The sequence below is a fragment of the Biomphalaria glabrata genome, chromosome 13, assembly GCF_947242115.1.
Source record: "Biomphalaria glabrata chromosome 13, xgBioGlab47.1, whole genome shotgun sequence".
NCBI classification, from domain to species: Eukaryota; Metazoa; Mollusca; class Gastropoda; family Planorbidae; genus Biomphalaria; species Biomphalaria glabrata.
Genome location: NC_074723.1, coordinates 29,723,742 through 29,738,874, shown reverse-complemented (window position 1 = coordinate 29,738,874; position 15,133 = coordinate 29,723,742). Strand labels below are relative to the sequence as shown.

Sequence of the window (15,133 nt, the reverse complement as noted above, 5' to 3'; positions counted from 1 at the left end):
CCCCCCCCCCGAAAAAAAATCCTGGCTACGCCCATGTATTGTGCTTAATTATTTCTATTACCTGACAACACCAGAATCAATTTAAAAAATTAACCAATTAGTTAATAAAGTATTGATAATAAATTACTTTGTTTGGTATCTCAAACAAGGGAAAGAAATGGTACATGACTGAAGCGGTGGCACAAGCTGAATTAGTCCCCTTTCCAAGGGAAAAAAATAGTACTTGACTGAAGTGGTGGTATAAGCTGAATTAGTCCCTTAAGAGATTGTCGTCTGATGCTTATTAATTATTAAATTACATGACTGATCCAAACTAAACGATACACTAACTAAAAGCTTTGTATTTTAATTTTTTTTTAAATTTTGCTTGTTATTATTTGGCAACAGTGATGACTGAAGTCATAGAGTTTATCTATTGATTTTAAACTCGCATAATCTTTTTATTGTTTACTTTATTCTATAGTTCCCCCTTTCAGGCCTTGTGGTCTATTTCTGTGGCCTACCGTTAACGAGGGTGTTATGTGGCCGGCTCAACGTCCAACCGCCTTTACTTTTCCCCGACCAACGGCATGTACCCATTAGAGCTGGTTGGACTCAGTGGCGCCCAAAGACCCTAAAAATTAAAAAATCCCAGTCTTAAACCAGGATTTGAACCCAGGATCCACAGTTCAGAAGTCAAACGGTTTATCGCTCAGCCACCGCGTTTCTATAGTTTCCATATACAATTTGCACAGTTACTCCATATCTTTATTTTTGCATGCATATTTCCAACTAATTAGCTTACACTTTCCTGAACGAAAAGGCTTAAGATTGTAATGTGGTGTTCAGAAGCGATTGCGTGTTAAGTTAAAAAAATATATATAAAAAGACAGGATAGGAATCGACTAACAAATAATGTCTTGTTCTCATTGATGCGTCCAAATAGAGTTAGGAAGAGATGGAAAGCTTCACCTATCTCGGCAGAATCCTAGACCACCTTGGAGGAACAGGTGCAGATGTCAGAACCCGCGTTGGTAAAGCTCGTGCAGCATTCCATCAGATTAAGAACACCTGGGAATCTAGGAAATAAACGCCACCACCAAGATCACGATCTTTAACACCATGGTTAAACCAATACTACTTTATGGAGCAGAGACCTGGAGAACCACCATCACCACCATGAAAAAAAATCCAGGTATTCGTCAATGCCTGATTAAGATTCTTATGATTCGATGGCCAGACAAGATCTCGAATGAGGAACTGTGGCAAAGAACAAAGCAGAAGCCTATTGAAATAGATATCCTTCAGAGACGCTGGAGATGAATAGGTCACACCCTTCAAAAGCCTGCATCCAAATAGGCAAGCCCTAACCTGGAACTTTCAAGTAAAGAGGAAGAGGGGACGGCCCAAGAATACATGGGCGCCGCGATTCGCCAAGCAAATGGGCAAGACGTGGGGACTGTTGCAGAGACTAGCCCAAGACCGAGACGCCGGAAGGAAGTTGGCTGGTAGTTTATGCCCCAGAATGGACCACAGGCAGAGATGAGATAACTCATTGATGTTATTGAAATATTAAAAAATAAGTACAAGAAAGTTTTTTTCTGTTTACTTTCTGCTATTAGCACTAATATCGTGGGATCGATTCACACACTATCAAATTCATTTCTATGGCAAATTTTAAAAAAATGAAAGAATGTTTTATTATATTATGTAATATATAAAGCAGAAAGTAAGGCGTATGTATGTGTGTGTGTATGTATGTATGTATGTATGTATGTATGTATGTATGTATGTATGTATGTATGTATGTATGTATGTATGTCTGTATGTCCCGCAAAGAAAAAAAAACGTTTGACCAATCTTGATAAAACTTGATATAATTGATCCTTAGATCATGGCGGAGTACGTAGTGAATGTTTAATGTCCCTACCCCTACCTGAGGGCCTTAAAAATAGACACAAATACTTAAATGTATCATTATTAAAAAAACGAAACTTTTTTTTACAAATCGGGTAAACTCGTTTTCACATTAGTTTATGTTTGATATCATCATCATCATCATCATCATCATCATCAAACTCCATTTGAGTGAGGGCTTGAGAGGCTGAAATCCTCTCTTGCAAAAGCCCTGGACAGAAACCCTGCTGTCTTGCGTAGTGCATAAATGTCGCCATACAGGTCGAGAATTTTTAGTTTCCCAGACCTGTCGAGACGGAGATCAGCAAGTCTGGGGCAGTCAAACAGAATATGAGGCACTTCCTCTTCCTCCCCGCAGCGGGGGCACCGTGAATCGAATGTTTGATATAAATATGTCGGCTGAATGAATACACCCATAGTCGTAGTCTACTTTTATTTTCGTGGCAAAATTTTTTAAAAAAAGTGATATAAATTCAGACCAGTAGATCAGAAATACCAAAACTAAGGCCCTCAGGCCAGCGTTCATAACCGGCTAGTTTGAACATAGAGTATCAATTAATTATTAATTTATCTTTTATTAGAATTGTTCCATGTTTGTGTCTTTTATTTCTTAAAAACATCATCCGGATCCTAAACTCCATAATGTAAACAAAAAAAAAAAAAGAGATTACTGTATTTGAAATTCATCGATAGAATCCCAGATGTCAGCTTATTTATTGTATTGAGTTAATTTGTTGTAGATATTTTCACGACAATTGTTCGATTCTAAACAATCTCAAGATCAGCTGTCGTCTAAATTATAAAATAGTTTGACGTTTTAAGAACATTAAAAAGTTAGTTAGCCAACTTTGTCTCATTATAGTATTTGCAATCTGGTAACATTTTCCCATTTCAGACATTGCCATTTATAAGGCAGATGATTTAAATATTATCTGGTTCTATGGCCCCGACAGTTTACGACGATGTCATGTGGCCAGCATAACGCGCCAACTGCTTTTACTTTCACCAACCTAAAGTCAGGTACCCATTAGAGTTGGGTGGAATCAGGGGCGCCCTAAAAATCCCCAAATTCAAAATCCAAATCATCGAAATTCGAATGTGGGATCCATCTGTTCAGGTATTAGTATGTGAATAAATAGAATATGAAAGAATTACCTTGGTCCTACTTGAATTCATTTTAACCAGAATACAAAAAATAGATGGCATCCGTATCTATGAAAGAACATAAAAAAAATCAGTGTACAATACAAATAGTTAAAGTATCTTCTAGTATATAGTTATATGGATTTTTTTTTTTACATTACATAGAACTGTAACTCTCTACCAATTTATGAATTATTCTAAACTTTTCTAATTGTCTAGATAGCTTATATCAAGTTACTCCGATAGTCTGTCTGTCTGTCTGTCTGGACAAAAGTTTGTACACGTTATTTCTCGACTCCCAATCTCTGATCAAGCTACAATTATTTCTTTTACCTGACAACACAAGAATCAAGAAAAAAAAAACAACCAATTAGGTAATTACCTATAAGTAATTAATTATTTTGTTTGTTATCTCGAACAGGGGAAAGAAATGGTTGTGGTATAAGCTGAATTAGTCCCCTTTATTGCTTGTAAAAAGAAACGCTGTAAATAACTATTAAACCTTTGTCATTAGCAGCTCGCTGGCACAGTGGTTATCGTATTTGCTTGAGAAGGATGAGGAGTATCTGGTGATCGCTTTTTAAATGCATTTCAGTAAAAAAAACAAAAAACAACTAAAGCCTCCTTAGCCTTCTCAAGACAAAACCCTAACGACATTGTAAACAAAACCGATTTGTTCCTCAAACAGAAAAGCTACCCCATAGATTGATCAAATTGATTTATATAAATGCTTTGGGGGATGCCATTAAAAAAAAAAGAGTCTTCAAAAAATAATATTTGAAAAAGACTTTAATTTATAAATTATTAATTATGTTCAACATGCCTGTTTGTAACTTAGTTGTTTTTTTTTACAGACCTACATTTGAAAGCTTAAATAAATATTAAGAAATTAATAAGAACAATTATGTTCTACTCAAAATATATGCACTTTTAGGATTCATGTTTTGTTTGTGAGTTATAGTCCCAAAGTTAGTTATAAATTAGAAAAATCTCAGATTGTATAAAGGTTGAGCAAAAAAAAAATTAAGTTCAGAACTCATCTCAATTGTTACTCATATGCTTAAAAGCTTCTCATTAATTCTAAAGTTTCCAAAACAAAGTTTTTCGTTAAATAGTGTTGATAAATGTCATGCGCAATTACAAAAGCTATGTCACCATATTTTACTACTCTGTTTTTTTAACCGTCAAGTTTTCGTCGGAAGAGGGAAGACATGTAAGAGTCTTCTTTCCTTTTCCTAATTATTGCTTACTGATGGCATTTGACATTAAAGAATAATGGGCGATTAGAGATGAGAATTTAATACTAAGTATATTTAATTTATGCTTAGTGACAGATTGTCATCATTAAAATATAAAAGAAAAAGTATTTGTTGGTCCAGTCGTGGGGTGGGGGTGGGGGCACTTGCATCTATCGCCAATCTACGGTCCTTTCTGGTACCTACCACACGCTTTCATTTTATATTTATTAATGATTTCATTTGATATTAGAGTGGTGTGCTACATAATATACAAATTGGTTCAAATATCAATAAGTAGCTTTTATTATATAGAAATTCAACTAATTTTGTTCACAAAAAAAAAATAATATTTCTGCTTAAAAATTGGACCGATCTCCCCACACACTCAAAGGGTTAGGATGGGAGAGCAGTAGATGCAATCGTCCCACCCACATCCCACCAAATCGGCCAAAATACTTGAGAGGGAGCGACATAATATAAAAATTATATTATATAGTTATTCAACAATTTTGTTCACAAACTATGATTTCTGCAACGGGACTTCGCTTTCCACTCACAGTGTAGATTTAGATGTAATCGCCCCCCCCCCCCCACGGCCCAACCTAATTGCCAACATATTAGAAAGGGGTGGGGGGGGGCGACATAGTACATAGATTGATTAAATCTTATCTTATATGATACAGACGTTACTTCAAAAAAGAAGATGATTACGTCCTACGCGTCATGCATTTAGTCATGCATATTAATTAACCAATGACTTAAATTCTGCCAAGTCACTGGTTTTCCTGGCTAGCTCAGGCAACCCATTCCATGCTCTAATAGCACTAGGGAAGAAGGAGTATTTGTACAAATTTGTCCTAGCATATGGAACGAGGAATGTGCCTTTATCGTTGTGTCTTTCAGAGTATTTTATTAAATTTTGTTTTTGTATTTGAAGATTATGGTTCAGTGTTTTATGTATTATTGCTACTTTACTTTTGAGCCTTCTGTCCTGAAGGCTTTCTAAATTTAGTGATTTTACTAAAGGTGTTACTCTAGTCAAATGTGAATATTCGTTAGTTATGAATCGCACTGCTCTATTTTGTGTCTGTTCTAGTTTCGTAATGTTTTCTTGAGTTGAGGGGTCCCAAACAGTGGATGCATATTCTATTATTGGCCTAACCAAGGTTAAATAACATTTTAGTTTTATTTTCTTATTTGATTTATAGAAATTTCTTTTAATAAATCCTAATTTTGTAACGGAGGATGAAGTGACATTGTTATTTAAGAGAGTAGACGTAACAAAAGCTTGTGGACCGGACAAAATTAGTGGCAAGCTGATCAAGCTATGTGCGGAGCAAATTTCTTCTATCTTCTGTCATATCTTTAACCAGTCATTGCAAACGTGCGTAATTCCAAACATCTGGAAAACTTCAGAAATCATACCAGTGCCTAAGAAACCAAAAATAGATTGCTTAAATGATTTCCGCCCAGTAGCACTAACACCTATTGTTATGAAATGTTTTGAAAAATATATTCTTAAACAACTTGTAGCAAAAGTCAATAACAGCCTAGACCCTCACCAATTTGCATACAAAGCAGCTAGAGGAACTGAGGATGCCATTCTATTGCTTTTGGACCAGCTTTATAAGCATCTCGATATACCCAAAACATATGCACGAGTCCTCTTCGTAGATTTCTCCTCGGCTTTCAATACCATACAGCCACATCTAATGATAAACAAACTGAGTAACTTAAATGTAAGCCCTTACTTGCAAGCATGGGTTCTAAACTTTTTAACCCAACGGCCCCAGTATGTTAAAGTCAACAACACCAAATCGTCAACTCGAGTACTATGTACGGGTGCTCCACAAGGTTGTGTACTTTCTCCTGTGCTATACACTCTTTACACTAATGACATAAGAAGCATCTATGACTCAGTTAAACTCATTAAATTCGCTGATGATACTGCCATAGTCGGTCTTATTTCAGGAGACGAAACTCAGTATCGAAGCTCGATAGAAGAGTTTACAAACTGGTGCACCGACAACTTTCTAGAACTGAATGTAACAAAAACTAAAGAACTTATAATAGATTTTAGAAAGAAAAAACAAACTATACGTGAACTGCAAATAAACACTACATCTATAGAACAAGTAAAGGCATATAAATATCTAGGCATTATCATCAACAACAAGCTTTCATGGGAAGACCACCTTGGAACTCTGACAAAGAAAACAGCCCAGCGACTCTTTTTTCTATACGAACTCAACAGTTTTAAATTAAATAAGAAGATCCTTGAGACATTTTACGGCGCGACTGTACAAAATCTGCTAACATACGGAATAAGTTGTTGGCAAGGCAACGCCTCATCTAAACTGTTGCAACGTCTAGAAAACATCATTAAAAAAGCATCAAAAATTACACTCACAACATTACCACATTTAAAGGAACTTTTTGAACAAACGTGCCTAAGAAAAATCGAAAAAATCTTGGAAGACAACGGCCACCCGCTCCATCAGAACTACGCCAGGTCGTCGCGAAGTGGGCGACTGCTGTCAATCAAAACAAGAACGGAGCGGTACAAAAACTCGTTCGTACCTCACTCGGTCAGACTCTATCACCGCCACTCATTGATCAGGGAACATGAAATGCACCAAGATACCTGTGTGTAGTCGCTGAATGAACTCTTTATGTTGTCTGTTGTATTTATGTGTATTTTTCTGTTGTGTTGTCTTTATATGAGAAACGAGTCCTTGTAATCACAACAAATTTCCGTAAGGATCAATAAAGCAGTCTTAGTCTTAGTCTTAGTCTTAATGCTTTGTTTGATTTTTTTGTAGTTTCATCAATATGTGGATTCCACGACAGTTTTTCACCTAGGTATTTTGCGTTTTTAGTCTGTGTTACTGGTTTGCCATGAATAAGATAAGTGGAATTAATTTGTTTTAGTTTTTTTGTTACTCTTAACAACTGACATTTTTCTGGGTGGAAAGACATGCTCCAATTTGATTCCCATTTCTGTAATTCATTTAATTCTCTTTGTAAAATATCTGTGTCTTGTGTTGTTTTTATTGTTCTATATATTATGCAATCGTCAGCAAATAATCTGACTTTTGTTCCTGAAGTAATGCAATTTGGTAAATCATTTATGTAAATTAAAAATAGTAGTGGACCCAAGACTGTTCCTTGAGGTACACCTGAGTTTACTGTTATCGGTGTTGATTTAGAACCATTTATTATTACAGTTTGTTCTCTCCCTATCAGAAAGTCTTTAATCCACTGATGCAGTGGACCATTAATGCCGAAATATTTTAATTTTTTAAGCAAACTATGGTGGTGAACTTTGTCAAAAGCCTTAGAAAAATCTAGTAAGATAGCATCTATTTGTTCACTATTATCTAAACCTTTTGAAAAATCATCAATTAGTCCTATTAGTTGTGTTTCACATGATCTATATTTCCTAAAGCCATGTTGGTATGGTGTGAGGACATTATGTTTGTCTAAGTGGTTTATGATGTTGCTACATATTATGTGTTCTAGGATTTTACATGTGATGCTGGTAAGTGATACTGGTCTGTAGTTTCCTGGGTCAGATTTTTCTTCTTTTTTAAATAGGGGGGTGACATTAGCTTCTTTCCAGTCCTTTGGTACTCTGCCCTGGTTAAGTGAAGCCTGAAAGAGTATTTTGAACACTGGGGCTAGCTCATTACTTAGTTCTTTGAGTAATCTAGCTGGAATACCATCAGGTCCAGAAGCTTTATTTGGTTTGGTGTTGGCTAATAGTTTTTGAATTCCATTTTCTTGTACTACTATATCTTCTATGTTGTCTACTTGGTTCAAATTCAGTAATATGTCTTTGTCTCCTGGGGCTGAGAATGCTGATGCAAAGTATTTGTTTAGAATGTTTGCTTTAGTTTCATTATCATTATGTATTATGTTATGTTCATCTTTTAATGGCGCTACGCCTGTTGTTTCCATTTTCTTAGACTTAATGTATGACCATAGTTTTTTGTTGTTATCTTTAGATATTACATTGTTTATGTATTCACTCTGCAGCTGTCTGCTTACTTTTTGGGTTAAGTGTTTAATTTTTATATACTTTTTGTAAACTCTTTCTGCATTAGTTTCTTTAAATTTTCTATATAGGTTTTCCTTCTGTTTACAAAGCTTCTTTAGTCTATTATTAAACCAGCATTTATTTATTTTGTTTCATGTGTATTTAGTTGGTATATGATTTTCTATAATGCTTTTAAGATGGTTTTTAATGAAATTCCAGAGGTCATCGACTGGTTGGTTAATGTCTTTTTCTAATAAGAATGTTTGTTGAAAGTTTAATGCAGCTTGGTGTAGTTGTGTTAGGTTACATTTATTCCAGAGTAAGATTTTTCTTTTGGGTTTTATATTGGCTACTGCTTTTATCTGACTGTGTATTTTTATTATCTCATGGTCTGATAGACCAGGGATAATATCATAATCAACTACTAATCCAGGTCTGTTGGTTAAGAAGAGATCTAATGTGTTGTTTAATCTAGTTGGCTTTTTAATGATTTGATCTAAACTTAGGTTGTGTAAAGTTTCTATGAAAAGCTCATTTATGTCCTTAAGGTTTTGGTGTTTATCTATGGTTAGTGTTTTCCAATTTATATCAGGTAGGTTGAAATCACCCATAATCCAAAAAACTGCATTTTTATTTGTCTCTTTAAGTGTAGTAATCTGATTACATAGTTCCTGCATGTATTCTAAACTAGAATTTGGTGGTCTGTAAATGCTGCCTATTATTAGGGATGTTGAGGTGGTATTAATTTTACAAAATGTTGATTCTATATTTTTTGAGTTAGGTAAGGTAATTTCTTCTGCTATCAGAGTGTTTTTTATTGCTAAAAGAACTCCTCCATGGTTATCAGCCCTATCTTTTCTAAAAATGTCATAATTACTATTGAAAATTTCTGCATTATAAATTTCAGGATGTAGCCAAGTTTCTGTGCCTGCAATTATGTCTGGTTTCTCACATTCTAATAAAATTTCTAAGTCTGCTGTTTTGTTCCTAATGCTTTGAAAATTTATTACTAAGGTTTTAAGGTATTTTGGTATTACTTCTTTAGTAGGTTTGTTTAGTGAGGCTGTTGTATTGATTTTAGTAGATTTAGGTTTAACAGGAGTGGATCTGGCTAGTGGTTGGTGAGTTTGGTTTGGGATGGTGTTTAGGATGTTGTATGGGTTAGAAGTGTCTGCATCAAAGGAATCAAACAGTCCTGATGTAAACTGAGGTAACCCACACGGTACACAGTGCCATGATGCATCTTTGTTGCCTAAGGCATAATACACAGGTGTATTCATATGGAGACATGATGCATGGTACCATTCATCGCAGGTGTCACATTGAATGGCTTTCTGTTTCATGGTGCATACTTTTTTGCAGATGTTGCATCTATCTTTAGATCTAGGCCCTGGATTTGACTCTACATCCCCTGCTATTAATATTAACAGTGATAGGTATTTATTTCTGCTTATCAATAAGTAGCGTATATCATATAGATATATAACTATGTTAACAAACTGTGATTTTTAAAAAATAAATAAAAAAAAACATTGGACCATCCCTACCCGCAATCGAAGGGTTATAGTCGGGGGGGGGGGAGATTTAAGCTATTGCCCCTCCCCCACCAAATTATCCAACATAAATAATAGAAAGGAGGGGCGGCATAATCTATACATTGGTTAATATATAATAATATATATGTATATTAAAATATGTAAAATAAGACTTCGTATACAAATTGCGCGATTTCTCTACCATATTTCGCCCCCCCTCCCTCTTTTCGGGTGGTGGCATCGGTCGGTTGGGGGGGGGGCGGGGATAATCGCACATGGAGTTTACAAGTTATACATTCTCTCCAGGAAGTGCCCGTAATCATGAAAGAATGGATTAATTGCATTATTGCGTGATAAAAAATATCCTTGCAGTCTGTCCCTGTCTCATCTGCGATTATAAATTCATAATTTAGTCATTATGATAATATAAAATTTACCTTATGAAATGAGAAACATCTTTTGAAAATTATCTAGGCAAAAGACGTTACAATGTATTTAGGTGTTCTAGCATCCATATTTTTTTTTGATATACTGGGGTGAGTGTTGTACGCAACTAAATAGAGTATACCCTATTTCAACTTTCCCAAGTAATAATGGAAAATCCAGAATTGAGTGTAGGCCTATATTTAAAAATAGATTTGAAGTAAAACTTGGTAAGACAACTAATTCGACCATCTAAACCGGACCTTCAAGTGCTGCCTACGCATTTGTGTACGCACAAACTCTGTTTTATTATATTAACTCTTTCTCTCCTAATTGAAAATACAATCGTTGATATGACCTCATTAAATCAAATTAATCTTTAATTTTATAAACGTTAATTTTGTGTCATAAAAAAAAAGAGCATGCATTCCCCTTTAACTCTATACTAAATAAAACATTTTCAACGGCAAAGTTATTGAAGTTTAATTATAACAAGTAGTGAAATAGTAATGAGGAAAATGAAGAATTCCGTCGAATCGTGGAAAAATAATTACGGAGAGAAAGAGTTAAATAAAGTCAGTGTTTACTATCTTGTTCTTATGTTTATATCCTTTGTATCTTTCTAAAACATAAAGAAAAAAACAAAACAATGATAAAAAAAACCATTAGGTTTAGATATTAGTTTATGGATCTAGAAAGATTTTTGAAACATAAAACTACAGAAAGTAATCGATTTAAAACAAATAAGAAGTTATATTTAGGTCGATTTCACTTTAGAAAAGGATCTAGTTCCATCCATGGGCCAAAAGATACTTGGCTCTGGCTACTACGTCATTACTGTAGTCGTGTCCAGTGGTGCCGGCATCAACATCGGCCCATGACGTCACTCTGCCGTTGTAACCTACCAATGCACCTTGTCAGTGGGGAGGTATGGCGAGAATGAATGTTAGTTTGATATTTTGGTATGATTGTTATATCCCCTAGTTATGAATGGAAAGTAGTGTTGCACGTGTTGTGGACTGAGTGATTAAGTTTTCGTTGATTGTGCGAGAGAGTGTTTTAAGTTAGTGAGGTCTTGCTCCAGGTTTCAGTGTATCTAGTAGTAATGGACCTCATTCACCAATCGTAAACAAACAACATTTAGTCACGTGAACTTATTGATAAAACAATGAAAAACAAAAATGTCACGTGACAACCATCATGAATTAAACATGAGATCGTAAATTATATAGAAGAGATAAAGCACCACGTGGCTAAATGTTGTTTGTTTACGATTGGGGAATGAGGTCCATTGTTCTTATATGAGTAACTAAGCAAGTATTAATAAGTGTAATTGAGTATTCATACCCCTAACGAGCCAAGTCAAGAAACACAAGAACAAGAGACAAGCATATATAAATAGAACCTCTGACATCTGGAGGCTTCGTTCGGGCAGGCACCGTGTCTGTTGTACCTATTTTTTCGTCACCTTGAAGAAGTCATTGAACTAGCCAGAGCCTGCTTTTTTTTTCACTAGTTGACCTCTACACACGATTGTGATTGGTACACACGGAAGTTAATTTCTGCATTTTTTTGTTCACTGGTTGACCTCTACACACTATTGTGACTGTTACACGCGGAAGTTATTTTGCTATCAAGTCAGTAATCTATTCAAGAAAGAATCTCAATCAAACTTTGTGCTTTAACCGTAGGCCACAGAAACAGATGACCTTTACATCATCTGTCCTATAGACCACAAGGTCTGAAAGGGGGAACTTTACTTTACTTTACTTTTTACATCCACGTAGACAACGCCCTGAGATGTGTATATATCATTATGTTTAATCAACTCTATATAAAATGACGACATACCATTTAAAGAAACAAGTTGACACTTCCACTTGAACCGTATTTGTTGAACAACCAAGTTTATCATTAACTAATTTTGACTTAATAACTACTTCAAGTATACCGAGGTCATTGCGTCACTCCCCATTTTTTGTTGACGTCTTGAGATTCAGCACGGTATGGCATCACCATTTAAAGAGGAATCACCATTTAAAGAGACATCAACCATTTAAAGAGGAATCACCATTTAAAGAGACTACTACTTCTACTACTACTACTCACTTACTATTGGATTATTGGATTTAGAGACATCACCATTTAAAGAGGAATCACCATTTAAAGAGACATAAACCATTTAAAGAGGAATCACCATTCAAAGAGACATAAACCATTTAAAGAGGAATCACCATTCAAAGAGACATAAACCATACTACTACTCACTCACTATTGGATTATTCTACATTCTACCGAGATCAATGCGTCACTCCCCATTTTTTTCGTTGACGTCCGAAGATTCAGCACAGCGTGACATCACCATTTAGAGACATCACCATTTAAAGGGACATTACCATTTAAAAAGACATCACCATTTAATGCATCACGAATGCAATTACTCAAGTAATCGTGAATTATCTACCTTTGTTGCATTGATGATGGATTATACTGGACTTTAGCGCATCGACGCCCTCTTGGTCATTGTTGAACGTAAAGGAAATCGCAAGTGCCGGCATCACTATCTATGGGACTACTTGATCGTCGCGCATTGATTTGATTACTTGTACATCGGGTATCTTTTTTGGATTATTATTGTACTACCTGACTAGATAATCATTTTTTTTGTATGCACCCATTATTATTACTATTAGTATCATATCAATGTTTGAATAATTTTGTTTTGTATTTGTTTCATTCTCTATATCTACTGAGTAACAAAGCGTTTATAAAGAGGCTGAACAGCGACCCGACACTCCAGAAGTTCTACATTCTCAAAGTAACACCGTCGTTTGGAAAGAGTTGTCATCTCTTTCCTGGCATCAGACACAGTTAAGTTGAGTTTTCTTTTGTCTGTTGTATCGGGCATTCAGGGTCGAGTGTACATTGCCTTGTCAGTAGTGGAGATAAAGGGTGAACTTTTGTGTGTGTTGATCCTTTGTTTAATTTATTGTCTTATGTAAATTGAACAATGTTACAACCTTTATAAATTAATTTAAGCTTATTCAGTAATATTTCTTATTATTTGTGATTACCATGGAAGAGTTTAAACCTAGGTCGATTGAAGTAATAATAGAACAGGCCCACATGTTTGGCATTGAGGGGGGGGGGAATTACGAGAGTTTGTTTTAAACCAACAAAAACTAGACCTAGAGAGATTAAGTCTAGAATTGGGAATAAAAGCAATAGAAGCAGAGGAAAGGAAACAAATAAGGTGGAGGTGGAGGAGAAAAAGTTGGAAAGTGAACTCGAAATAAAACTGTCCTTACATGGAAATGTGCCCTATAAAATAGAAATTGAAAATGACATATTAACTAATGCGGAACAAAATAACTGTCGGAATATTGTTAATAAAATCAGCGAGATAGAAGATAATGAAGAAATTGAAAATGTCTAAACAAGTAAGGAACTAAATGATTGTAATTATACTGTTTATGATATTAGTGAGATAGAAATTGGAGAATTGATAATGCCTTAAGTACTAAGGAACTTATTGACTGTCAGTTTATTGACAATACTATTATTCAAGTTCTGAGAATATTTCACAGAGTACACACACCATTAAAGAGATTAAACCTAACAAAAGGAGTTTATCAAGTTGTTGTTGGGGGTAAAGTTAAACCAGACCCCAATAGGCTACAAATGTTTTTGTACCTAAAACTTCCAAGAAAAAGAAAAAAGAAATCTTGACGTAGTGTTTCCCCTCTCCCTGTCGATGAGAAGGGGGATGTCCACGAGGGTCACATGAATTCCCGAGTGTGACTTGGCAATAGAGAAAATTCAGCCTTGTCTGTCTTCATGTATTTTAATTATTTTTTTGTACCAAATCTTAAATAGTTATTGTATTTATCTAAACAGTACATCCGAAATAGCTTGCTGTGTGTTGCACCAAGTAGATGGCTTCCTTCCGGTAAAGTGCAGAGAGCTGATCCATAGAGAGTGGCATTACGTCATCAGTAGCGTGAGTGTCCAACGCCTAGACAGATACCTCTGATACCCAGGAGGATGCACAATCCAGTTTGACCACAGACCATTGTCTACTAGCTGATACACTGTCAAGACTAACCTAGCAACTTAGCATAGTTATATTAGTTGTAATTGTTAAAATTCATTTTTTTCTCCAATACAATGTCAAACGCGATTTTAACTATTAGAGATGGTATCTTGTCGTATATTATTGCTATACATAGGAGTTGATCTTTTCTTGTATTTTTGCTGTTTTACATATTAAATATTAACGTGGGAAGGACTATGCCTGCCGATTTCAAATTGTAATTTAACTCTCCACGCCACTATTTTTTTTTCTCATTTATACTTTTCTCTCTTTCCCTTTGTTGTAAATAGTGTCATATAAGTGATAGCCTTAGCTGGACATGTTTCTTATGTTAGGTAAATAAGGGCTATTTCACTTTAATGTACATTATATACATTTGTGTCGTGGAATCTGGACGAATTTTTCTGGGATGCGGTATTCTCTAACTATTTTCGATAGTGATTCTCGGTGGACACTATCAACCGCTTTCTTAAAGTCCTAGAAACTGATCTTTAGTCGTTGTTGGTACGCAGACTTTGTTCTGTGATATTTTGTAGAACGAAGGTCTGCTCTGCACATGATCTGCCTCTTAGGAAACCTGCTTGTTCTTCTCTGAGCCTTTCATCTACAGACTGTTAAAGCCGTCTCAACAAAACAGTGCTGAAAACTTTGCCCTTTGACAGAGAGGAGAGTAATGCCACTCCAGTTGTTGCAGTCTGTCAAGTTGCCATTTTTAGGAAGCTTTACAATCATTATCATTCTTTTTTGTCAGTCGTTAGAGTCTTTA

The 15,133-nt window shown here is 35.3% G+C and overlaps 1 protein-coding gene across 2 annotated transcripts in view; it reads right to left on the bottom strand.

Annotated features, from left to right (window-relative positions):
- The window catches only part of LOC106058345 (probable serine/threonine-protein kinase roco5), a 91,052-nt gene extending 80,553 nt beyond the window's left edge, over positions 1–10,499 (bottom strand). The window contains exons 1-2 of one of the 2 annotated variants that reach the window (XM_056007883.1): positions 10,289–10,499; positions 3,052–3,108 (exon numbers count right to left, since the gene is read on the bottom strand). In XM_056007883.1, the coding sequence (XP_055863858.1) occupies positions 3,052–3,102 (51 nt within the window). In that variant the 5' untranslated portion in view covers positions 3,103–3,108; positions 10,289–10,499. The remainder of the gene's footprint in view (positions 1–3,051; positions 3,109–10,288) is intronic. The other variant, XM_056007884.1, reaches the window with a different exon arrangement.
- Between the last annotated feature and the right edge of the window lie 4,634 nt (positions 10,500–15,133).